The sequence below is a fragment of the Heptranchias perlo genome, chromosome 27 (assembly GCF_035084215.1).
Source record: "Heptranchias perlo isolate sHepPer1 chromosome 27, sHepPer1.hap1, whole genome shotgun sequence".
NCBI lineage: Eukaryota > Metazoa > Chordata > Chondrichthyes > Hexanchiformes > Hexanchidae > Heptranchias > Heptranchias perlo.
This window is the reverse complement of record NC_090351.1, coordinates 19,614,777-19,641,449: the sequence shown is the minus strand read 5'-3', so window position 1 is coordinate 19,641,449 and position 26,673 is coordinate 19,614,777. Positions and strand designations below refer to the sequence as shown.

Below are 26,673 nucleotides of genomic sequence, written 5' to 3'. Positions count from 1 at the left end.
GCATTTTCTCTCCATTGCTAACTGCAGTTGCAATATGGCTATTGTGCAACATTCTTTGCCATCAAATTAGCTTTTTTGAGTTCCCCTCCCTTCTCTGCTCCCTTCACACTTTCCCCAGCTGCAGTGCCTATGCTGTTTGAAGACAGCTGTTGATTACCCTTGAAGCCTGTCAAGCTCTTCTTGGAGATAGGCTACCAGAATCCTATTGCTGCCACCAACTCTGTACCATGCCTGGAGTCATATAGCCCTCTAATTCCAATTGGAAGTTCAAAGTGACTTTTATTCAACAACAGAATTGAATTGTTAACAGTGCCAGGTTAATGTGTGATAAAATCGATTTGTTTTCCATTTCTTTCACAGGATGGCTGTTGTAGTCTGGGTTGAGCTCTACTGAAATATTTCTTTATTTCCCTGCTGTAGCAGATCAATGAATGAAACACTTAAGGATAACACAGAACTAACAGTGGTGCAAATTTTTTGTTGAATTCATTGTAGTGAAGCTGTTTTTCCCTCCAGCCATTTTGTTATATTTTCTACATAGACTGTCGCACAAGGCTTACTCAGAGAGATTCTCAATCCGAAATAAAGCAGCGCATATAAGCTGCAAGGAAGGGCAAATGGAAGTGGGGGGAAAATCACAATGAACATAGAATCCAACTTACATTTTACCAAATGAATTACCTGGGTTTGATTTAGCAAATCCACTTTTTAAGTTTAAATTATACATGTAACTTTCAAAGAGGAATTGGATAAATACTTAAAGGGAAAAAAAATTAAAGAGCAGGGGAATGGGACGAAGGATAGCTCTTTCAATCAGCCGGTACAGGCATGATGGGCCAAATGGCCTCCTTCTGTGCTGTACCTGCTATGATGCTATGCTATACTTCCAAGATGTTTCATACCAGACAGAGCAGGAAAGCAACATTTTCAAAAGCAACATTCATTTATTAATGCTTCGTATTATTTCAACTGTGTTTTAAATATTTTTAAGTGGGATTGAGGCCTGGTGATATAATTGATCAGAATGCTTTAACATCTGGACACTGATGCTGAATCCTGCCAAATCTCATGGGTTGGCAATCGTCTCTCTTCCCAGATGTAAGACTGCTGAATGAAATTAACTTGGGCAATTTTAGCTCAACTCAGGTCCAGTAGGTATTAACCAACAGCACAAATCTATTCATAACTTTAATAAACTTGCAGAATGGGCATGAAATTGGGAAATGAATTTCAATTTGGATAAATGTGAGGTGTTACATTTTGGTAGGAAGAATAAGGAGGCCACTTACTGCTTGGACAATAAGAGTCTAAATGGGGTAGAGGAGCAAAGGCATCTAGGGGTGCAGGTACATAAATCGCTAAAAATAATGACACAGGTTAATAAGGCCATTTTTAAAAAAGCAAACAAAGCACTGGGATTCATTTCTAGAGGGATAAAATTGAAAAGCGGAGAAGCTATGTTAAACTTGTATCGAACCTTGGTTAGACCATACTTAGAGTACTGTGCACAATTTAGCTCTCCATATTACAAAAAGGACATAGAGGCATGGCGAAGATGCAAAAAAGATTCACAAGGGTGATGCCAAAGCAGAGAGGATATATTTATCAGGAAAGGCTGATCAAGCTGGGGCTTTTTTCTGTAGAGAGGAGAAGACTGAGGGGTGACCTGATATAGGTCTTTAAAATTATGAAGGGGTTTGATAGGGTAGACGTAGGGAAGACGTTTCCACTTGTAGGGGAGACCAAAACTAGAGGCCACAAATATACGACAGTCACCAATAAATCCAATAGGGAATTCAGGAGAATCCTCTTTATCCAGAGAGAGGTAAGAATGTGGAATTCGCTACCACAAGGAGTAGTTGATGCGAATAGCATAGATGCATTTATCGAAAAGCTAGATAAGCACACGAGTGAGAAAGGAATAGAGGATATGCTGATAGGGTTAGATGAAGAAGGATGGGAGCAGGCTCATTTGGAGCATAAACACAGGCACAGACCAGTTGGGCCAAATGGCCTGTTTCTGTGCTGTACTTACCATATAATTCTATGTAGCTCAGTACCAATGGACACTGAATTAGCAGTATCACTCAGAGAGGTATCAAGAGAGAGAATTTTTGGATTGTTAATTGTTAACTTTGTTCAATTCATGCTGAATTGATAATAGCCTATTTTTGGCTCCCCTGAATTTCTTCACATTTTGAGCGAGAACTTAAGCCATCCGATCACTTATACAAATGTAACTTATTTATGCATGCAAAGGAACAACTGACCTATGGAAATGGCGTGACTGGGTATGCTGGTGGCAGTACGAGTCAGAAGCAGCACAGAAGCTACGTTTCAGTGAAATGGAACTTTACCCACTTGCTATTGAATTTAGTGAAAGCAAACAATCTTTACTAAGCTGCAAAGCCACACTATCCATGTCACTTGACTGCACTAATGGCACGAGCCAGCAGCGTTAAAGGATAAATTTTTATTCTTGCCACAGAAATGTCTGTGTCTGTCAAATTGAATCAATGACTAACTGTTTGCATGGTACAAAACTGATCACAATACAAAGATCAAAGCCACGCTTTCAGACTACAAAATGCCACCTAAAAAAAGTGCTGACAAGACTAGAATAAAACCATTGCACAGATCTTCCATCTGAAACCAATGGTGCTGCCTTGTTTTCCATACTGCAGCACAATCTGCTAAGTGATAGAAGAACTTACATGTTAAGTACAATAATACAATTTATTTTTGAATAATTTATAAAGTCCACAATTTATGGGCTTGGCAGTACTATGGAGTGAAATCTTGCAATATTCCTCTTCTCTCATTTGTCATCTACCAAGGAAATATTTTAAGGCCTTGTTCTTTGACTTTTGCTGTAGTATTAGTGTAGGTACAGCTGAGCTCCCTGCATAGTTCAAAGTTAGAAAGTAAATTCTCTCGTATACATTGGCAGCTGAGTCGACCATGACACCCTTTATGTTGAATTATCCAGTAGTTCAAAAGAGTAAAATGGGTTTTGACCCAATGTCCAAAATCCTTACACTCTCCTCGGGTATGGTCCCCCTCCCCTTCAAGATCGGTGTCATCAGCCCCTCCTCAAAAAAAACCCTCAACCCCTCTGTCCTTGCAAACTATATCTCCAACTTTCCTTTCCTCTCCAAACCTTTTGAACGTGTTATTACCTTCCAAATCCATACCCATCTTTCCCGCAACTCCATGTTTGAATCTCTCCAGTCAGGTTTCCATCTCTGCCACAGCATTGAAACGACCCTAGCCAAAGTCCCAAATGACATCTTCGGTGACTGCGACCATGGTGCATTATTCCTTCTTGTCTTCCTCAACCTCTCTGCAACTTTTGATATGAAAAATCAGACCGTCCTCCTCCAATGCCCTTTGTCCAGCTCAGTGAGACTTCTCTTACTTGGTTCCACTCTTGCCTATCTGATCATAATGTGGAGATGCCGGTGATGGACTGGGGTTGATAATTGTAAACAATTTTACAACACCAAGTTATAGTCCAACAAATTTATTTTAAATTCCACAAGCTTTCGGAGGCTTCCTCCTTCCTCAGGTGAATGGTGTGGAAATGAAATTTTCGAATCCTTCGCATTTGAAAATCACAGAACAATGCCTGATGGTTACTGCCCGTTGCCAAGGCAGTCACAGTGAGCAGACAGAAAGGTGTCACCTAAAAGGCCACCGAATATACAAAACCCCCCAAAAAAAGAGAGAAGGAAGACAGTCAATGACCCGTTATTTTAAAAACAGATAACATTTGTTCGCTGGTGGGCTTACGTGTAGTGTGACATGAACCCAAGATCCCGGTTGAGGCCGTCCTCATGGGTGCGGAACTTGGCTATCAATTTCTGCTCGACGATTTTGCGTTGTCGTGTGTCTCGAAGGCCGCCTTGGAGTATGCTTACCCGAAGGTCGGTGGCTGAATGTCCATGACTGCTGAAGTGTTCCCCGACAGGGAGAGAACCCTCCTGTTTGGCGATTGTTGCGCGGTGTCCGTTCATCCGTTGCGACGCTGCGACAACGGATGAACGGACACCGCGCAACAATCGCCAAACAGGAGGGTTCTCTCCCTGTCGGGGAACACTTCAGCAGTCATGGACATTCAGCCACCGACCTTCGGGTAAGCATACTCCAAGGCGGCCTTCGAGACACACGACAACGCAAAATCGTCGAGCAGAAATTGATAGCCAAGTTCCGCACCCATGAGGACGGCCTCAACCGGGATCTTGGGTTCATGTCACACTACACGTAAGCCCACCAGCGAACAAATGTTATCTGTTTTTAATATAACGGGTCATTGACTGTCTTCCTTCTCTTTTTTTTGGGGGGGGTTTGTATATTCGGTGGCCTTTTAGGTGACACCTTTCTGTCTGCTCACTGTGATTGCCTTGGCAACGGGCAGTAATCACCAGGCATTGTTCTGTGATTTTCAAATGCGAAGGATTCGAAAATTTCATTTCCACACCATTCACCTGAGGAAGGAGGAAGCCTCCGAAAGCTTGTGGAATTTAAAATAAATTTGTTGGACTATAACTTGGTGTTGTAAAATTGTTTACAATTATCCGATCATAGCCAGAGAACCTCCAGCAATGGCTGCTCTTCCCACCCGTGCCACTGTATCGTTACCTTCAGAGTCCCCCAAGGATCTATATAAACATACAAAAATGGCGGACAGGGAAAGCCCAACTGATTCATCAAGCCTGCCTCGTACAATCATGCTGGAATAAAGCATCATGACCCCCAATGCTCCCACCCACCAGCAGCCATGTAATCTCCTGGGAGAATTAAAAAAAAAACAGATTTAAATGACCCGAGGCCAATTCACTCGGTGTCCATTTTTTTCTGATTACGCTTTTGTTAAGCGTCATGGATTATTTCTCTACATTAAAGGCATTATGTAAATACAAGTTACTGCTGTTGAGTTTAAAAGGATTAACAGAAAAAAATTCTGTGTGAAAGACAGAATTAGCAGAAGGTTGACAGTTTAAGCTTAAATGCTTCTGCTAACTGTTTCCTTGGAATTCTCTGCCACTGTAGAGCTATTTTCCAGCAGATTCGGGCTTGTTACATCAATGGAGCCACTGATGTATTTTAGTGGTATGTGTAATTAGGGATAGTTTTCACATAAGGGCAGAGGCTAATCAAATATTCATGATTTTGGAATGCATACTGTGCTACAGCTTTGCCTTAGGAATTACTCAAATTAGTCTTATTTCACCTTTGAATCCTGACAGTTAAATTATGATATAGTTTTATATTGCACAATCTTTTTCATTTTATGCTATTGAGCTTCTGGCAAAATTATTTATTGGCCATACAAATTAAATTTCATTAGATCACACTAACCAGAATGTCAGTATGGCATTCTTCAGTCCTGGAAGCCTGTGTTGTGCATGCCTGTTGTCAGGCTAAGGGAATATGGCATGAATGAAAGAGGCATGGTTGTGCAGAGGACACGTTGACACTGAAGTCTCATTGATTCACTTTAATCCGAGACGTTCCATAGACATTTTGCTGAGTTGAAAGTATACATCATTAGCAAATGATAATGAATTAAAACCATTTAAAAGCCTAGGCCTGAATTAGCCTTTGCCACCTTCCTTTATATTTGGATCACCGAGGCAACATTGGTGTCTCAGGGAGAAGCCCAATGCCAGCTTAAGAAAATTGAATGGTTATGAGACTTTGAAGGAAAAATGTAGAGGCAGTAAAAATAATCAGGAAATGTTTAAATGTGAAGAAATATAAAATGTAATCATTGAGTTGCTATATTTGCGGATAATCCGAATGTGCTTAAATGGGTGAGTACTAGATTGTAGTTAACAGCACAAAGGTAGGACTTCGCCCATAACTCTGCGAGTTATCTTAATGAATAGATAAGCCTCATGGAACCTGTTTGATCCTCAGTTTATGCTGAGTTACCTGGGAACAGTGGCAAGTGTTGCAATTTGCCTTTAAATTATGGATGAGAAAATCAGCTAGGTTCCCGCTGTTGATGACGATCCAGCTACTCCCGTTGGAAGTCTACATGTGTGGATATCAGATGAGAACCGACTGAGTTCAATTTTGAATCCCCTTGTGATCAAAGAATTTGACGAACGCAATGTCAAGGATTACATTTAGAGAACGGCCACATGGGCAGGACACTAGAGGATGTCTAGTACCTAAGGAACCTGAGGTTACTGAGGAGACAATGCCTTCTGGAGAAATGTGAGTGGAGAAAATTTGTGAGGGAAAAACAATTCAAAACTTCACCAATTACAGATACTGTAGTTGGACTGAATGCACACACATTCAGATAGCTACATAATCATCATAGTTCATTTGTTTCAGCTTAATACACCCTCACCTCCACCTTTGATGCCTTTGTCCCCATTAAAACCATTACTCTCTTTCACCCTGGTCGTTCTCCCTGGTATGACCCTCAAGGGACGCAGACTTGAATGTTTATGGTGGACAACTGGCTTAGCCATTCATCGCAAGATCTGGCTGGATCACATAAAGCACAATCAGGTCCTACTCTCCTCTGTCAAAACTGCTCACTATTCCAAGGTCATCCTGGAATGCAGTGATAACCCCTGCACTACAAACCATCTTTTTAAACTCTTCCCCCTGCACTCTCTACCCTTACCTTCAACAAGTGCAAGGAGCTCATGGACTACTTTGTCACTAAGATTGAGACCATCTATTCAGCTGCCTCTGCCATTTCCCTCCCTTCCCCTAGCCCCCCAAGCCAAACTTCCCCTAAGGTTCCCGCCGCTCTTGCCCTGAACTTGTGTTTTTCTCTAGTTTCTCTCCTATCTCCCTTCATGGCCTCTCTGAGCTCATCTTATCCATGAGACCCACCTCCTGCTCCCTTGAACCTATTCCCAGCAAACTGCTGACCATCCAACTTCCCTTCCTGGCCCCCATGTTAGCTGAAATTTTTAATTACCCTTGACCCCTCTGTCCTTGCAAACTCCCGCCCCATCTCCAACCTCCCTTTCCTCTCTAAAGTCTCTGAACGTGTAGTTGCATCCTAAATCCAAGCCCATCTTTCATGTTTGAACCCCTCCAATCAATGTTTGAACCCCTCCAATCAGGTTTCCGCCCCGTCTCAGTACTGAAACGGCCCTTATCAAAGTCACAAATAACATGCTATATGACTGTGACCATGGTAAACTCTCTTCTCATCCTTCTTGACCTGTCTGCAACCTTTGACAAAGTTGACCACATCCTCCTCCTCCAATGCCTCTTCTCCGTCATCCAGCTTGGTGGGACTGCGCTCGCCTGGTTCCGTTCCTTTCTATCCAGTCGTAGCCAGAAAATCAACTGCAATGGCTTCTCTTCCTACGCCCGCACCATTACCTCTGGAGTTCCCGAAGGATCTATCCTTGGCCCCCTCCTATTTCTCATCTATATGCTGCCCCTCGGCGACATCATCCAAAAGCACAGTGTCAGTTTCCACAGGTCGCTGATGACACCCAGTTCTACTTCACCACAACCTCTCCTGACCCCTCCACTGCCTCTGTTTTGTTATGCTGCTTTTCTGACATCCAGTATTGGATGAGCAGAAATTTATTCCAATTAAATATTGAGAAATCCAAAGCCATTGTCTTTGGTCCCCGCCACAAACTCTGTTCTCTAGCCACTGATTCCATGCGTCTCCCTGGCCGTTGTTTGAGGCTGAACTAGACCATTTGCGACCTTGGTGTCCTAACTAACCCGGAGATGAGCTTCCGACTCCACATCTGCTCCATTACCATGACCACCTACTTCCCCCTCCGTAACATCGCCCGTCTCCGCCCCCGCCTCAGCTCATCATACCTTTGTTACCTCCAGACTCGAATATTGCAATGCTTTCCAGGCAGGCCTCCCATCTTGCACCCTCAGTAAACTTGAGCTCATCCAAAACTCTGCTGCCCTTATGCTAACTCGCACCAAGTCCCGTTCGCCCATCACCTCTGTGCTTGCTGACCTACATTGGCTCCCAGCCTGGCAACGCCTCGATTTTAAAATTCTCATTATTGTTTTCAAATCCCTCCGTGGCCTCGCCCCTCCCAATCTTTGTAACCTCCTCCAGCAATACAACCCTCCGAGCTCACTGCGCTCCTCCCATTCTGGCCTCTTGCGCATCTCTGATTTTAATCGCTCCACCATTGGTGGCCATGCCTTCAGCTGCGTAGGCCCTAAGCTCTGGAATTCCCTCCCGAAACCTCTCCGCTTCTCTACCTCTCTCTCATCCTTTAAGACACTCCTTAAAACCTACCTCTTTTGGTCATCTGTCCTAATATCCCCTTAATGCAGTTAATGGTTCTGCTGTTGCCATTTATAGCTACTCCAGATCCATTGTTTGTTTCTTAACCTGTCCTGTTACCACCTTCCTTGCCTTGCACCATCATCCCTTTTGTCATTTAATCACTTTTGATATCTGCAGAGGGTTCTTTCCTCCCCTCCCTCACACTGCCTTTCCCTGGCTCTGTACTTGCTTAAAAACTTTAACTCTTTAACATCTTCCAATTCTGACAAAAGGTCTTTGACCTGAAACGTTAACTCTGTTTCTTTCTCCACAGATGCTGCCTCACTTGCTGGGCTTTTCCAGCATTTTCTGTTTTTATTTCAAATTCCCAGCATCTGCAGTATTTTGCTTTTATTGATAGCTCCTTATGTGGCTCGGTGTCAAATTTCGTTTGATAATCGCTCCTGTAAAGCACTTTGGGACGTCTTACTACGTTAAAGTCACTATATAAATGCAAGTTTTTGTTGTTATTGCCTAATCAGTCAATTCGATTTTTCATTTGATTCTCCTTTAGTTGAATCACTGGCAGTAAGAGATCATTCACCACTGTGCTGGATAAAAAGTTGCCCATAATTATTAGCAATGCGAGTGAACAATCAAACGTTTCTTTTATAGGTTTTGATAGATACTTCATGAGCCGGACCCTGGAGAATAACAGAAGAAACATCTGGTTTGCAGAGTTTTGGGAAGCAAATTTCAAATGCAAGCTGAGCCGGCATGGATTTAAACGAGGGAGCCATGTTAAAAAGTGTACAGGTATTGTACAACCTTTATCCTTTGTTAAAACTCTAACATCCACATTTTATACCTGTTTTGATTTCAAGTTTGATATTTCTTTTAATCTTGCGGTTCTATACTCGTAAGGTTAAATGATTCCGACAAAATTTATGTCAACAAATTCTAAATATTATGCGAAATCAGCCTTCAGAAGGCAGCTTGTTGCAAAGGAAAAATATGAATGTATTTTACCTGAAAAAAGCCATGATATATTTGGAATAACAATTGCAGCCAATTTTAATTGTGTGTTTGAGTATTTGTGTCAGCTTTATTATAAATCAATATTTCTCCATATGCTACTGTTTGCACATAGTTGTTTGATGAGTGAAATGACCTGTGACCTGAAATGCTCGGCAAATGATGTTTTTAAAAAGTTCAAATGAAAAGGAAATTTAAAATTCCGACCAATCTTTAGGTAACTGTGAGCAAATCGAAAGTTTCTGTTTTGATGACCACCAACTGTAAAGTGCCTTAGGACGTTTTGCTTCATTGAAGGCCTTGTATGGAACGTACTTTACATGTATAAGACACACTTGCCCTATGCACAAAGTTGAATGTTGTTTTCTTTACTGACTAGATCAAAATTAGTCAATATAAAAAAAATCCTAGGCCATTTACTTAAAATGAATTAGCATCTGTATGCTTAATGAATTTGTGTTATGTTTCTTAGCCCCATATAAAATAAATGGGTTCATGCAGCAAATAAAATTCATACAAACATATCAAGTGTTTCATACAATAAAAAGAAATGCTTGAAATTTGAAGGTCCGTGAGGATTTGCAAAGAGAAAAGACTGGTTAGTGGTTTGTTCACTAATCTTTGCATAACATATTTTCAAAATCAGTGTTTTCTCAGCAAGTTTCATGTCTTCAGGATATTTGGCTAATTATGGAATTTCTCAACATCACATGTAAACAAACATAAAGCCAAAAAACCTGTCACCAGATCTTTGCCTGACACAAAATTATTGATTAGTTTTGTAAACTTCTTGTACATTGCCAACATATAAATGCATCAAGCCACATTTACTGAATGAATGAATGTTACTGACAGGTTGAGCAATTTTTGGAATTGGTTGACGAATTTCTCAATCTTGATAAGATAAAAATTGATTAACTTGATGCCGTCATATTGTGGAAACTAATCGAATTAATCATTTAAAGAAGAAAACAAGTCAATACAAACAAACATTATCATTAAAATAGGCTCGTGGGTGAAAGACAATAACTTACTCATGTCTGGTATTGCATGTCAAGTGTGTGTTTCAATGCTAACTGCTATACCCGAGTCCTGTATACAGTCATATGCTCACCAATACAGGTAATAGTGGTAATGGAGGAGATAATACTATTTTTTTCATCCCTACAAAATACATCTCCTTTGAAAATGGGATAGCACTTCTATACACACTGTTGCCATTCACATTCCATGTGTTATATGTGAGTTTATGAACAAATATGTACTTTTACAGTATAAGAATATTTAAAACTGGGAATGATTATTAGGCTCAACATTTTTGTGCCTTCTCATCATATCCTTCAAGCCCTTCTTCTCCAGAAAAACATCTAATTGTCTCCAGCCCATTTATACTGTGATCTTTCCATTAGCCTAGTCCACTGAACTAACATTGGGGCCAATTTGCACCTTTGTCAGACATTGGATGGGCGGTTGGTGGCTGGGTCTTATATGCATAATGCCGGCGAGCTGCGAGTGCTGAACCAGCGCTTGAAGGCCACACTCCAGTTGGGGGGACACAGGAAATTCGATGATTCCTCCAAGGAGCTGTCCCAGAAGTTGAACCTTAAACAGAGCATTTATGTTCCTCCTGGCCCCACAAAAATCTGAAAAAAAATTAACAGTTTCCGAAGTGGTTCATAGTGGTCCCTTTAAGGACCATTAGTTAGGCCACTCAATGCTTAGTATCAATGGGTGAATTGTGTACGGTGCACATTTCCATCCATTGGTATCTCAAAATTGCACCAGGATCGTACAGGTGTAAGACCCCAATATGCATTATATAAATAGGCCAATAGGCAGGCACCTGGTCCGCCAAGGTGATGGCTCCAATGAAAATGCTGGCATATGGATCAGCGATGGAGACAGTGCAGTAAGTTCAGCCCCATAATTTTCGTAGAACTTTCACCCCGTTCCTCCCCAAAGGTGGGGACAAAATTTGCCTCTTTTATAACATTTTGTTGAAAAATATTCTGCTGGACTTTCCATTTTCCTAACTTCCTCATTTTTAACTTTTGGATTCCCCTGCATTTTAATCCTTCACCATATTGATCGATTTTGCCAGTATCCTTGGTAATCTTGAAACCTTTCATTAGATCACCTGCATCCTTCCTTAACATTTTCTCATAACTTAAGTTCCTGAAACTCAGAATCATCACTGCTTGCCTCTGTATCCTCTCAATGGCCACAATACATTGTGATTAGGTAATAGAATTGCACCCAGTTCTCCAGATGGGGTCCATGCAACACCTTATAAAGTAACAATACAACTCCTTCTGATTTGCATTCTATCCATCGTCTCTTCAATCCAATACCTTATGTGATGTTTTTGCTGCAGCTGAGCACTGTGCTGATTGTTTCGTAGATCTACCCACTATAATACATCTTTTCCTGATCGGCATTTATCCATTAAGCATATTTTTCCTCTCTTGGTCCTTTACTCCTATAACAATTATTTTTCACTCATCCACATTGATTTATGCCTGCTGCCTATTGGTCCAGATATATAAAAGATCCAAATTCTTGTCACTATGATTGCATTGTCCATTTATCCTGTTTTGCTGTTATCTGCAAATGGATTTTGCTTGTTATGCCTCATTCAGGTATCAATCGATTCAAAAGTTTTGAGAACATCAAGCAAACTTCAAAAGTGCCAAAAGTATATAAAAAAGCGAAAGATAGGCAGTCAGTTATTTGATGCTATTTATCTGAGCTAGAGCCAGAAATTTACAAGCAAATATCCCTCATTGAACAGAAATTAAACTCATTCACCTCAGGCTGTTTGCTTACAGTAATTGGACTGTGCAGCCTTAAAGGAAAAAGATCAGTTCAAACTTAACTCGCCTTAGCAGCAGAATAGTACATTGTGCAGTCCGCGCTATAGCTATAATGCTGCTGTCACTATAAAACAGTGTATCATCCAACTGACCATGAGCAACTCCACAAACTACTGTATAGTAGTTCAAGGATAACGCCTATGGTATCCTATTCCAAGGCCCGGAAATTATTCAGAGCTGCTCCCACTCCGCCACTGTTACTTCGCTGGAAATGCAACAGAAACCCCATTTACACACAAAAACAGGAATTCTGTCACACCTCCGGAAAAGAAACACCAGAGGGAGCGGAAGCAGCTCAGAGGAATTTCCCGGCCATTACACCATCTGAGTCCTGTTTTCAAGCACCATTTTCTATCTGGTACCTTCTATTCTGTGACTCTTTGCTTTCGTTATTAATTGCAGATTTGGAACTTTGTCAAACGCTTTCTGAAAATCCAAATATATAATATCAACTTGCAGTTCTCAGTCCAGCATTTTAGTAATGTCTTCGAATATAATTTAACGGGCTTTATATATCATTTAAGGGGCTTTGTATATAATTTAGCTGGCTTTGCTCCCAGCAAGTTTGTTTAAAGTCACCATAAGCTACTTTGGTTTCATTTGATCTTTATTCATAAACTGTCACATAGTTGTGGAGTTTTATTGATAAAACAGAAAACAGCAGAGCAAATCTAATAGGTTAACATTGTCCTGAAGGCATTTTGTTTAGATTTAAGTGTAAAGTGTTACTCTCATGGAGAGGTTACTGCCATAAGTTCTGGCCTGGAGATACATTTGACTTGAGATGGCGTAAAACAATTGCCTTTTTGCTTCATGGTTGAGCTGCTATTTAGATGAATGTATTGGATACAAGCTAAGTTGAAATTAGATGTTTTCAAAAAAGCCTTCCTTTGACAGACACTTTTCCTAGCGTTTCTAAAATTGTTTTTGCTTTCCGAAGGATCTGGTTTAAGAAGGTGTATCTGGCATAGCTTGGTATATCAATTCTTCTTGTAAGCTGTGGCTATATCTTGCTCAAAAATGAGGGGAACTTGCTGTGTGTCTGAATGGAACATCTAGAGCATGAAATTGAAATTCTCATTCAGTCCAGTAACAGCTCACGTAGATGAGCTCCACCACAGAAGAGTATAACATAAAAGGAATTAGAGAGCCTTAATTAGGAAGAGTGAATATAAATGTTCATAACACAAGACTGTAGCTGTACAAGGATTTTGACCTGTTACTTGTTACTGAAACACACACACCTGCAAACACTTTCAACTGAAACACGGAAATTAGATTTTTGTTGAAAATCTTCACTATCATTGATTATCAGCTAATATATGATGTAGTGCTATGTTACATAATAACTTGTGAGGAAGGCAAAGTTTTTGAGTGAAGGGGAAGTGAAAGTTCTTTGAATGGAGTTTTGATACTTAATTTTTTTTTGCATTTTAATTCAATTGTTAAATGTTAACCAGTTTTCCTGCTTCAACATGGAATCTGTTTAGCTTCTTGAATTAAAATGTGAAAAGTGTTTGCAGGTATGTGCATTTGTGTGTGTGTTTCAAAACTATTTTCACATGAAGGGGAAAAGTCTTGGACTGGTTTCCACACTGACCCAGTACTAGTGTACATTTATCAATGGCACTTACAAGAGAGTACATTGTTGGCCTAATTGAGCATATTTGTACAGGTCCGAAGTTCACACAGCTGGAATAGAAGCACACAGAGGTTATCCCACATCCTTCAGGTTTTTCTTTTGATTGGGTTACTTTTTCCTGTGTGCTTCTCCATTTGCTTAAACCATTCCACCCTCCGAAGGGCTATGTTGTGCAATCTGTGAGAGGAGACCCATTATATTGGTTTCCACAAAGGGCCCAAGCTGCTTGATGTTTTACCAGTTCTAGTGGATCCTGTATATGTCCCACTGGTGCTTAATCCATAGGTTTGTGGTGGGAGTGATAGAGTTTTATCATAGTGGCGAATCTATCTTCCTGCCCTAAGCCATGATAGTCACCCTAGTCAATGCATCTCTGGCAGATCTCACACCTCTGGAGACAGGCCTTACAGACAGGGTAATATATCTGAGTGGATAACAGTGCTGGTCATAATCTTTGTGGGATTCTGGATTGCTTCCTAAAATGGTTGAATTCAGGAATGTATCAAGAAGATGTATATAAGTGTATCACTCTGGCCACATCTTCTCCAACATTCATCCAACGAGGAGGGACAGAATCTAGGAAGCTTGTGTGGGGTGTGGTACATTTGTTGCATGGGCTTGAGTTGATGCTCACTTATTCTTTTCATCAATACATCATGTGTCATTTTTGTGTTCTGATAATGTTCCAGGTATTTTATTACTCTAATCCCATCTGATGAGACGTTAGAGGCTGACTGTGTGGATTCGGGATGACATCATGGCTGGATTTAGTAAAATATCTGAATGTTGGGCAGGATTCAGTAATACACTGGGATACTGAGAAAGATATTACAGTTTCACTCAAATAGGATCAGTTTTTTGGTAGAAGACATACACTGAATATATGACCTCAGTGTCATCAGTTTTCTGTGTTTACGGACAGGTTTGTGATCTGTGAGACTAGTTGAGAACATATCCCAAGTAGCAATGCAGAAGAATAGCTCTCTTATGCTTCCTATTGGACACCTTCAAATCTTTATTGCAGTGTGTTAGATCCAAAACAAATTTGGATTAGTTGTTCATAGTTGCTGAACCTTCATGTATTCTGGAATCAATCTGAAGTGACAGCAATAAACTTAGGCTTTGATTCTGATCAGACTTAACGCTGAGTTAGTAGATTTTGTTCCTAGCTCTCACATGGAGAAATCACAGCAAAAGAAAAGATCATCATGACAAAATAACATTACAAAGTGGCTTCAACTAATTGTGTTGAGCTGCAAAGAAGTTTTAAAAAGAATCAATTGTTTTGTCTCTGGCATAAATATGATAAAATAAATATGTCCCCTGGTGAAGCTGACCATATCTTACTCCTGAGTTGTCCACTCAGTTACAACTGAGGAGATATTGATCAGAGGAATTTTCTGGACATAATAGATCTCCTATTGAACCTAAGTTGGTACCTGAGATTTGGCCTCCCAAATCCGTGCCCACCTTTCCCTTGAATCCCTCCAAACTGGTTTCCGCCCCTGCACTGAAACTGCCCTTATCAAAGTCACAAATGACATCCTATGTGACCGTGACAAAGGTAAACCATTGCTTCTCATCCTTCTCGGCCTGTCTGCAGCCTTTGACGTGGTTGACAACACCATCCTCCTCCAATGCCTCTCCTCCATTGTCCAGCTGAGTGGCACTGCGCTCGCCTGGTTCCATTCTTATCTGTCCAATCGTAGCCAGAGAATCACCTGCAATGGCTTCTCTTCCCGCTCCCGCACCGTTTTCTCTGGAGTCCCCCAAGGATCTATCATTGGCCCCCTCTGAATTTCAATTACAGCTGCCCCTCAGTAACATTATCTGAAAACAAAACATCAGGTTCCACATGTACGCTGGCAACACCCTCACCGCCTCTCTCGACTCCTCCACTGTCCCTGATTTGTCACACTGCTTGTCCGACATCCAGTACTGGATGAGCAAACATTTCCTCCAACTAAATATTAGGAAGACCGAAGCCATTGTCTTCGGTCCCTGCCATGAACTCTGTTCCCTAGCCACTGACTCCATCCTTCTCCCTGGCCACTGTCAGAGGCTGAACTAGACCGTTCGCAACCTTGGCGTCCTATTTGACCCTGAGATGAGCTTCCGACCACATATCTGCTCCATCACTAAAGCCGCTTACTTCTACCTCCGTAACATCGCCTGTCTCCGCCCCGCCACAGCTCATCTGCCACTGAAACCCTCATCCATGCCGTTGTTACTAGACTTGACTATTCCAATGCTGGCCTGTCTAGTCTCCCATCTTCCACCCTCCATAAACTTGAGCTCATGCAAAACTCTGCTGCCCATATCCTAACTCGCACCAAGTCCTGTTCACCCATCATCCCCATATTCACTGACCTACATTGGCTCCCGGTCCGGGAACTTTAAAATTCTCTTCCTTGTTTTCAAATCCCTCCATGACCTCGCCCCTCCCTATCTCTGTAACCTCCTTCAGCCCTACAACTCTCCGAGATCTCTGCGCTCCTCCAATTCTTGCCTCTTGTGCATCCCCGATTTTAATTGCTCCACCATTGGCGGCCATGCCTTCAGCTACCTAGGCTCTAAGCTCTGAAATTCCCTCCTAAACCTCTCCGCCTCTCTACTTCTCTCTCCTCCTCTAAGGCACTCCTTAAAACCTACCTCTTTGACCAAGCTTTTGGTCACCTGTCCTAATATCTCCTCATGTGACTCAGTGTCAAATTTTTTGTGAAGGGCCTTGGGACATTTTACTACGTTAAAGGTGCTATATAAATGCATGTTGTTGTTGTTTTGATGTAGATCAGAGAAACAAACAATCTTCAGTGACTAACAATCACATTCTCTCTGAAGTTGAAGGTCACAAACATGGTCGAATACATTGGGGCTGAAGTTCTTAGGGGGTGGGGGCTTAGCGCAAAGCAGGTGGATTGCGGGTTAAAGGGAGCACAAATTTAGGGCAAAGCCTAGCTCTGATGAATTTCTGTTCCATGCAATTTACATCCCAAATGTGGCTTAAGGGTATAGGCAAATCTTTTGTCCATGTTCCCGACATCCGCAGCCATCCTTAAGGGTGTGTCTGGGGCCATTTCTGGGATATATTCCCAATAGGCCCAGTAGAAGCCACATCTTCTTAGAACAGGCACGGATTCTGGTTTGAGCCTTAAGAAGGTCTCAAACATTAGAGAAAGGAAAGGTAATTGATTCCAGAGGTGATCAATAACTCATATTGCTCAAACTTTTCCTATATGAGCAAGAAAGGTTGTTATTATATTAATTCTTTGGCTCATTTAGGGCCTCTAGCTCCCACCATTGCAGCAGAACTCTGCTCCACTTCCTTGCGGCAGACCTGTCTACAAGTGTGGACTGCCCACCCTAATTATTAAAATGACGCTGTCTCTTTGGATGACTGCTATGCTGAGGCGGCCGACAGGCCAAGCCTCGGGAGGGAGGCGATCCCGGGGGCAGGGGCCGGCAGCAGGTCAGACTTGTTTGAGGAGCCCACGAGGAACACTCCTGCTCCTCCTGGCACCACAAATATAAAAAACAAAAACTTCCTCGGCCTTTTTTTGAGTGGCCTCCAGCAGTCCCTTTGTGGACTGCTTGTTAAGCCACTCGGTGTCTGGTATGAATGGACGCCATTTGTACCTGAAAATTGCAAATGGGGTACAAGCACAGTGTCGTGAATCTAGCTTGGCAGAGCATTCCATTATTGGAATTAACTTTATTTCAGAAAGAGTTTCCATCTTTTAAATTTCACAAAATATTTATTCCTTATTTAAAGCCTTATCAAAAATTGTGGCACTTTTATGTTACATTAATTTTAGGGTTCCTGATAATTAGCATCAAAATGCAAAGGAAAAACTACGAGGTTTGTTATGATTGAAAACAATTTTATATATGGCAACTCACTGCTCCCTACAACCTCTATCTTGCAGACTGACTGACCCCTCCAGTCTGTATCTAACCAGTTGCTTAATTGAAACGTTGACAATTAAGGGGACATCATTAATTGCTCATCACTCTGATTGCAATTGTCAGTCAACATCATGTGTTTTTGACATGAACTAAGTTCCGTGCTTCATAAAGCAGTCATGAAAGACTGGTTCTGTCATATTGGAATGCATGATATGTATTGCTTTGGTTAAGGAATGGACTCCAGTGAAATTCTAATTAATAACTATTCAAGGAAGTGACAAGAACATCCTGGTAGATTATGTATGCAGGGGTGAATTGGTTCATTTGTATTTGGGAAACTGTCAAGATATATCTATCTGTTGACTAGCTTTACTAATGAAGACAAAGAACATGACTGTTACTGACTGAAATACACTGGGACTATTTATGACAATAAAATGTAATCTACGTAACATTGTCAGAAATAAGGAATCCAGTTCCATTTCTACTTCATTGAACAGGCTATTATTTCCTGGCAGAAGGCTGTAACTCTAAACAATTTCACAATCATACAATATATCAATAAAGATTTTTATATTGGTTAAGGTTAAAAAATGAATTATTTTGTAACTGTATTTGAGATAAAACTATCTATTACGGCAATGTGACTATGTCTCTGCTTTCCACGTAATGCAAGTAGTTTCAATTATGGGTGAATGAAGATTAAATGAAAGGGGTGTACTGCAACATGAAGATTCAGTGGAAAAAGGACCACAATTTCTTTACGTTGTGCAAAAATTGCCTTTTTTAATGTTCTCTCTACATGCGATGACAAGGGTTATCTCCCTGCAGGATTCTCTTTCAAACTCTTTATTAACAAAGGCTGGCTCGTTCCTCTTTCTCTTCACTTAGCAAGCAATTGTTTTTCTGAGACAGGAAAAAAAGAATGTAATTAAGCATTGGATATTTGTTCATCTCTGTTTATATTTATCCTCACAATCTTTAGTCTTGCTTTCACCAGATATTAGACTAGTTAGTATCACATCAAAGGAAGTGATCCACACAGCTTTTCCTGGTTCCATTGGGTCTCGATTCCACTACTGCCTGGGGCGGGGGGGAGATTTTGGAATTCTACAAATCCCTTGTCTTCCATAATCCTGTAGTAAGTATGATTCCTGCTACAAATTTGAGTAGGAAAAATAGTCTGGTTGGGTCCTGGATAATAGGATGATCTGCACAGACTGAGCGGCTTTGTCTTATCCTTGCACATTTATGTTTGTTTCTTTAAATAAATATGTACGTCCTGCTTCCATCACAGCAAAATGTAGTACTAATGTCCAAAACAATCAAACCACCTGTTTATGTCATACAATAATATTGTTACCCAGTGCCTCTCTAACACATACACCTTAAAATGAAACTCTTCGATTATTAGTGCTTAAACATTTGGTCAATTCTTATGAAATTCCTTTCATCCACCATTTTAATGGAAATGTCAGCCTGTTTAAAATGAAAAGGTTAATGCCTCTGTAAAAGTAATAGAAAAGGCAATTTTGTATAATCACTCTGGAGATATGGAAGGACTGGAGTTTGAATTCATGACCTCTTATTCAAACTGCAATTTCACCATTGTAATGACAGAAAGCTTACCCACTCTCATATACCAGCCAGCACTAGAAAAACATTCATGGACTAATATTCAATGGGGTGGAAATTGGACTTTGTTGCCCATGTTTTACTGGCCTAAAACAGGCACAACAGGAGCCAATTTCAAGGACCAACATCCCTAGATTGCCTGAAAGACGTCCAACCTGATATTGGGACAGGCCATTTTTCAGGTCCTTTTCGGCCGCCTAAAATAAGTGTTAGATCCCTTGTGTATGCTAATAAGGGGCTTAATGCCTGTTTTAGGACCCCTCTGGGAAATTGGGCTCCCCTGCTCCACTCAGGTTTTCCAGGTGTTCATGCAGCCTCACGAGCGGCCCTCACCATAAACGTAAGTACATTTTTGTTAGGTATGATGTGGAGTCAGGAGGATCAGGAGTGCTCCTCCCAGCTCCACCGCACCCCCGAGGGTTGCTGCCAGCTCACGATCGGCCCCCCTCTCATTGTCTGTCCCCCATCGCGACTTACCTGAAGGCTGCTGCCGGTGAGGCAGGCTGCCTGAAATTGATCCGTCGACAATGGGAGAGCTGCCTGTGGTGGCACGACAGGTGCCGGCAGCTCGACCAAATAATGTTAATGAGACCCGAGGCCCAATTTTGGGCCAGTCTCAGGCCTCCCAGTTGGAACGTGTGCTCCACGTGTGACACCAATTTCAGGCCCTAAAATGAGTCTAAAGGAATTTCCACCCCAAAGAGTCTAATTTCAAAGCATTAGTTTATGGCTCCTTCATTTTTTCCCATATTTGTTGACAGTAATCAGTGCTGAAATATTTATTGTAAAAATTAGGATTTTATTTCTAATTTTTCTTATCAATGGTAAATTAGTAAAACAATATGAAGACCTCATTATGTTGCTGTATAGTGGCTCATTTGAGTGCGAATTATTTCTATTTGCTTGTGAGGTTTAGCTTTTATTTCCTAAACCATGTCTTTTGCACCAGTGAATTTGTTGAGCAGTAATATTGCTCGGAGAATTCAGATGGCTGACCTGATGGACAAACCACAAGTGATTTCATAGATAAAACTATGACAGTTTAGTAGCAGTGGCAGAGACTTCACAGGCCATCAACCAGCCTCTTGAACAAACAATCAAAGTGATCCCCAGGGTAATATAACCTCTAGCAGGTTGACAGCACTGGCTTAAAACAAACAGGCCTGTAAGGGGCTCTCAGGCATATCTAGCATAGGCCAGCAATATTTTATTTCAGAGAAAATAGTCTAGGGATAATCATTCACTGTTATCAATATGGAGGACATTACCTATTTTTTCCATTCTTTATGATATTGGCATTTTATGGTTTTGCTACTATTAATGAAAAGAGGAAATTGTTTCTCCAAACAGGCCAATAGCTAAAGGAAAGATCATGTGGATAACAAGGGATCCTTGGAGTTGTGGTTCTTAAAGTTCAATGTAATCAAAGCTGCTGTTGAGAATTACATCTCTTCTAGGAGTTTGCTATGGAGTTGGCTTCTAGACATATAAAAGGACTAGAGTGTGAATGCATGACCTTATATTCAAACTGAAATTCCAGCATGTTGGATGATGGAGAGCTTACCCATTCTCATGTACCAGTCAGCCACCAAGAAGATCTTATATTCCACCTCAGTCCTCATCAACAGCATGGAACTGACAGTTGCAACTCTGTTTGGCCATCTGGGAAGTGTGCTCGTGAAGGACACATTCATTGATCAAGAGGTATAAGCACATATTCAGAAGGAACGCTCATTCTGCTAGCATCTACATGAATTTTCACAGAGCCAGCATGGCATCACCTTGCAGTCCAGGCTGAAGGTTTACAATACATCCCAACATCTGATTTGCTTTACTCACTGCCACCAAGCGTTGTGATAGCAGCACATTTAGAAAGTGATTCCATTTAAAGTTGTCATGCTAGCTTTCTGCCAACACCAAAGCATGTTTTAGCAAAGGTTGCCGGTGAAGCGTGCTCCTGCACCAGCAAATAAACTGGCATAATGGGGATTTAAAATAAATCTAATTAAGTTTATTAAATGTATCAAACCTTACCTCGAGTACCAGCATTAGGTGGAGTATCAGCTGTAATGCATTGGCTGTATAGAACCGGAGAATTTGCATTCATATTGTGCATTAATTGTCACATCTCGCAGGACGTTCCAAAATACTTCACAGCCAATGATCACTTTTGAAGCATAGTTGCCGCTGTTATCTAGGCAAATGCAGCAATCACTTTGCACACAACCAGGTCCCACACACAGCATTGAGATAAATGATCCATTATTTGCTTCATCAACAATTGGGTTTCCCAGAGTTTCTATTTCTGTGAGTACAAGTTAGAGATTTGTAATCTAAGGTAGTGCACCAGCTGTAGCCCTCCTGGTGTACTATGGCTATATTGTGCTTAATGGGCTGTAGCGATCACATAAACCGCACCCTTACATACAGTGCTGGTAGGGATAGAGAAGAACAGTAAGGAAGAAAACCTATCTTAACTGCAACTACAATGAGTACAAGAAGCTAGATAAGCAGCAAGGGGAAGCTAGATAAGTGCATGAGGGAAAAAGGAATAGAAGGCTATGTTGAGGTGAAGTAAGGTGGGAGGAGGCTCGTGTGGGACATAAACACCGGCATAGACCAGTTGGCCCGAATGGCCTGTTTCTGTGCTGTAAAATTCTATGTGATTCTATGTAATGCAGGAATGTGTGCTTTTTATGTCCTTGAAGTCAACTGAATAAAAACCTTAATAAAGGAGGTAATTTTCTACCCAGCAGGACCGTTCCTACTGATAGGTTTTGGGCATGCAGGAAACAGGATATAGGGCGGTGACATTTTTCACCGGCCCTCTACTCCACTTGTGCATGATGCAATTTACCAGTGGACTTTTAATGCATGCACATAATGCTCTCGGACAAATGATATGAAAGCTTCATTCATGCTTGTAATCTGAAGTAAAATGAACACATGTCATTTTTAACGCTAATGCCTGATTTGAACAATTAATGCACTTATGCTGCTCATCAAACATTCTGTCCTTTCAGGAAGTGAGGAGAGAAATTTCTTTATACAGAGGGTTGTTGAAGCACAGAATGCTTTGCCACAGGAGAGGTTGAGATAGAGGCCATCTTTTCAGGAAAAACTGGATACATTTTTAGAGCAGAGGAAGATAGAGGACCGTGGGAAGAGAGTAGGGCTGTGGGATTATTTTTGGATTGCTCTAACAAAGAACCAGCAAAGACATAATGGCTGAATGGTTTCCTTCTGTACTGTGGATATTTATGATTCTTAGTAATTTCTTAAAGATGAATGAACCATTTGTATTTAGATTGCAACCGAATTGTCTTACAGGAGCATTCAATGCAGGTATACAGATCATTGAAAGTAGTATAGCTGGGAAATAAGTCCATAAAAAATGCAAAGAAAATCTTTGGCTTTGTACCTGGAGACATAGGGGGAGGAATTGGTCTCGTTCCAAAATCCACACTCGATGATGTCGGCCTGAAGTGCACTGAAAATTGGGGCATGGGCCTCGTCCACATAAAACCGGCGTGCTGTGGCCGCCAATCAGGTGTTCCAATGCAGCTCACCGGCCAGGACCTTCACAAAATCGACCTGCCGAGCCAACCCGCAGGTAAGTCCTGGAGAGAGGGAAATCACAGGCCGTCAGTACCGTTGTGGAGCTAGGAGGAGTACGCCTGCTTCTCCTGGCTCCACATTAGCATAGCGAAAAAAATTTGAATTACTTTTTCTTGGCGACGTCCAGCAGTACCTTTAAGGACTACTGGTTAGTCCACTGTAGCCCCAGAAAAAATCTGAGCGAGCATGCGTGGTGTATAGTCCGCCCTGTTTTGGCCGAATTTGGTGGTTAGGTCCTAAAGCAGGCATTAGGTCCCTAATTAGTATATTCAAGGGGCTTACTGCCTGTTTCAGGCTGTGGCGCCCTGGACACTTGGACGTCGGCAGCTGCCAATTTGGCACATTTCCGGGGGTGATCGGTCGCGGGACACTGCCACCCGAAACTCTCATTTCTTGGACGCAGCATGGCCCAATTTCTCCCCCATAGAATACGAAAACAAGGAGGTAAAGTTCAGTCCATACAGGAGCTTTGGCTGCAGTTACTGTATTGTGTACAGTATTGGGCATTGTATTATAGGAAGGATAGAAAAGCATTGTAAAAGGTTCAGTGTAGATTCACTAGGATATTACCAAGGGTGAGCAGTTGCAGTTATGAAGAGACTTGAGAAGCTAGGGATTTTTCATTATAGCTGAGAAGTTTAGTCAGAAGCTGATGTCTTCAAGATTATGAAGAGTTATGATAAGGTAAAAAATGATAAACTCTTTTCACGGTCAGTATTGTCATGCTACATAATTTCACCATCCGAAGGGCCTAATTATGGAGGAGGAGGCCCATCTGGAGCCAGCACCAAAGGGCAACATTGACAATATCTCTGAGGATGTTGCTACAGAAACAGCTTTGCAGTCAGAAGTAATATGCAGACCCTCACAAAGGAGACATTGGGATAAATTTTCAACTTGCTATCTGGTGTAAAACTGATGCTGTGGATCGGATGCCTGTTATAGAAACTGCACAAATTTCATTTCCATGCATTCTGAGAAAGAACTTGTATTATATAGTACCTTTTACATCTTCAGGCTGTTCCATGGTGCTTTACAGTCAATAAATTACTTTATTGTTATGTAAACAAATATGGCTGCCAATTTAGGCACAGCAAGGTCCCACAGTCAGCAATGAGATGAATGATAAATTAATCTGTTTTGGTGGTGTTGGTTGAGGGATAAGTTTTGGCCAAGATAGCAGGAGAACTCGTTGCTCTTCTTCAAATAGTGCCATGTTACATTTTACATTTATCTGATCAGGCAGGTGAGGTCTCTGTCTCATTCAAACCACAGCACCTCTGACAATACAGCACTTCCTCAGTACTGCACTGAACTGTCAACCCAGATTACTTGCTCAAGTCGTGGAGTAGGACATGAGCCCACAATCTTCTGATTGATAGATGAGAGTGCTACCACTGAAGCAAGGCTGACACTTAACAAAGAAGAAGACTTTGATTTGAGAAAGAACTTTTTCACCCAGAGGGTGGTTGGAGTCTGGAACTCACTGCCTGAAAGGGTTGTGGAGGCAGGAACCCTCACAACATTCAAGAAGCATTTGGATGAGCACTTGAAATGCCATAGCATACAAGGCTACGGACCAAATGTTGGAATATGGGATTAGAGTAGACAGGGCTGATGGCCGGCGCGGACACGATGGGCCGAAGGGCCTCTATCCATGCTGTATGACTCTATGACTCTATGATCAGAGACTTTGACACTTGCACACATGCTTCCACTGTCTCCAGAGGGATAAGGAAGTACAAATGCTGGCTAAATTAATCATGTAAAAGAAATCACATGGAGTGGTGGGTCAATGCTCACCGCAGCTCTTGCGAATTAAATTAACAAAGATATTTACTGCGGACTCTGTGGCGTTGAATTGCTTGAATTTGAACTTTAAACAAAATGTGCGCTATCAACCCAGCCTCTGAGCAGCGTGAGTTGCCGTGCAGCTGGAAACACCTGTGAGGAGAAGACACGCCCACAAAATCCGTCAGGAAGAGAGGTCACACCCACAGATTCAGGCTGCATTGCTCAAACAGGCAAGCAGACTTCATTCATTTAAAGTTTGTATTCTATGTGTCATTGTAAATAAAAACTATAAATTTTCTTTAAAAAACCCAAAGAAATAATTGAATTAAATGAAAGAGACAGAAGGGAAAAGTAAAAAAAAATATTTAAATAAGGAGTAATATTAGTCTCCACAGTTTTAAAAGTTAATTTTAAGTTGTTTGGCAGTCATTAAGACTTACTGCTTACAGTTAAAACTTAGTTTAGACCTGTTGTTTTTAAGCGTACCTGTTTTGTGGTGTAATTAGTTACTTTCCAGCTGGGCAGATAAGCAAGTTTGCGCTTTTTCAATGATTTATCTGATTGCAGTGTGCGATGGCCCTTTAATTCGAAGCTGACATATCATCACTAGGAACAAGCTCCGGATTTCCGCGTTTTACTGCGCATGTGCGAACGTGGTAACTTGCTCCTTCAATTCGCCACGAAAAACAGAGAGTGCTGTTGAGCTCCTCCATTATTTCAGGAGCAATTTCTGGCCCAATAATTCCTGTCTCCAAAATACACCAACCCAATATAAAAATTTACACATCATAAGCCTCTGGTAGATTTTAGAATGGGCTGACTGCAGTCTGTTAGTATATTCACAGTCTATTCGAAATAATCTCGGTCAATAATCTATTATTTTCACATTTTATTCCGCACTCGTCAGTCTGGCACTGCCATATTTGTAAATTTTCAATTGGAAAATACTTGAGGATTTATCTCCTGTGATGCGTCTTGAAGTAAAAAGACTGATTGAGCATGTAACAGTCCTTCAGGCTTCAACACAGTGCTGCCATTTGAACACTTTTTTTTCTATCTTGCTCATTCTGGCATGAAGGTGGTATTTATACAATGATGGGCAGAGATGTTGGAATGCAAAAGCTCAGTCAGCATCAAGCAGGCTGTTTATATGCTTATCTGAATGTAGGTGGTAAACTATCAACAGCAAAATTATGCTTGTTGTTTCCAGGAAGGATGGAAGTACTCATGACTGCAGTGTACTATTGATAGGCTGGTTCCTATATGATGTGACACATTGAAAAACACAGCAAAATCTCTCAATTTACCATGACAATTGTAAATGTATCTTTATAAATAAGTTCAATCATTTAAACTGTGCTGCACTGAAAGCTTTGGTTATGTTATGCAAGGAGAACAAAGAAAATCATCTGTTCTACTATCTACAACAGGGTCAGATAGAAAAATTAGTTTGTCGCAATTTTGGGTTTTTATGCTAAATATTTTCTGGGGATCAGCATCACTGACCACTCCCATAAACAGACTAAAAGTCCCCTAAGATCCCAAGTGAGCCTTAGCCTGCCCAATATCTATACAAATGTTAGCGAGAGCTTGGGATTGTAACAGGGAACCCTTACTCTGTACAACGGCCGCTGTAATGTATCACATACTGTCATGCGAGTCTTCTCTCTACGAAAAGCAGGCTGACTATACACGTTTGCCAGAATGAGACTCAAGCTTTGAACCAACAAATGGTTTTGTTTACATTAGGCAGATTAATGAACAATCAACAGTAAAAAAATATTGAATCGTAAATTTATCTACTCTCCTCATTACATAAGATAATAAAGGCACTCTCTCTTTCTCTATAAACGTCAACTTTAAAATATAAGTTCACTTCTTGGACTGCAGAATTTATCATGGCCTCAAAACTTACACAGTTCTTTTTTGTCAACACA

General features: G+C 41.2%; 1 protein-coding gene across 5 annotated transcripts in view; it reads left to right on the top strand.

Moving 5' to 3' along the window:
• The window catches only part of LOC137344446 (metabotropic glutamate receptor 4-like), a 922,939-nt gene that overhangs the window by 432,330 nt on the left and 463,936 nt on the right, over positions 1–26,673 (top strand). For all 5 annotated transcript variants that reach the window (XM_068007420.1, XM_068007417.1, XM_068007416.1 and 2 more), the window contains exon 6: positions 8,909–9,049. In XM_068007420.1, the coding sequence (XP_067863521.1) occupies positions 8,909–9,049 (141 nt within the window). The remainder of the gene's footprint in view (positions 1–8,908; positions 9,050–26,673) is intronic.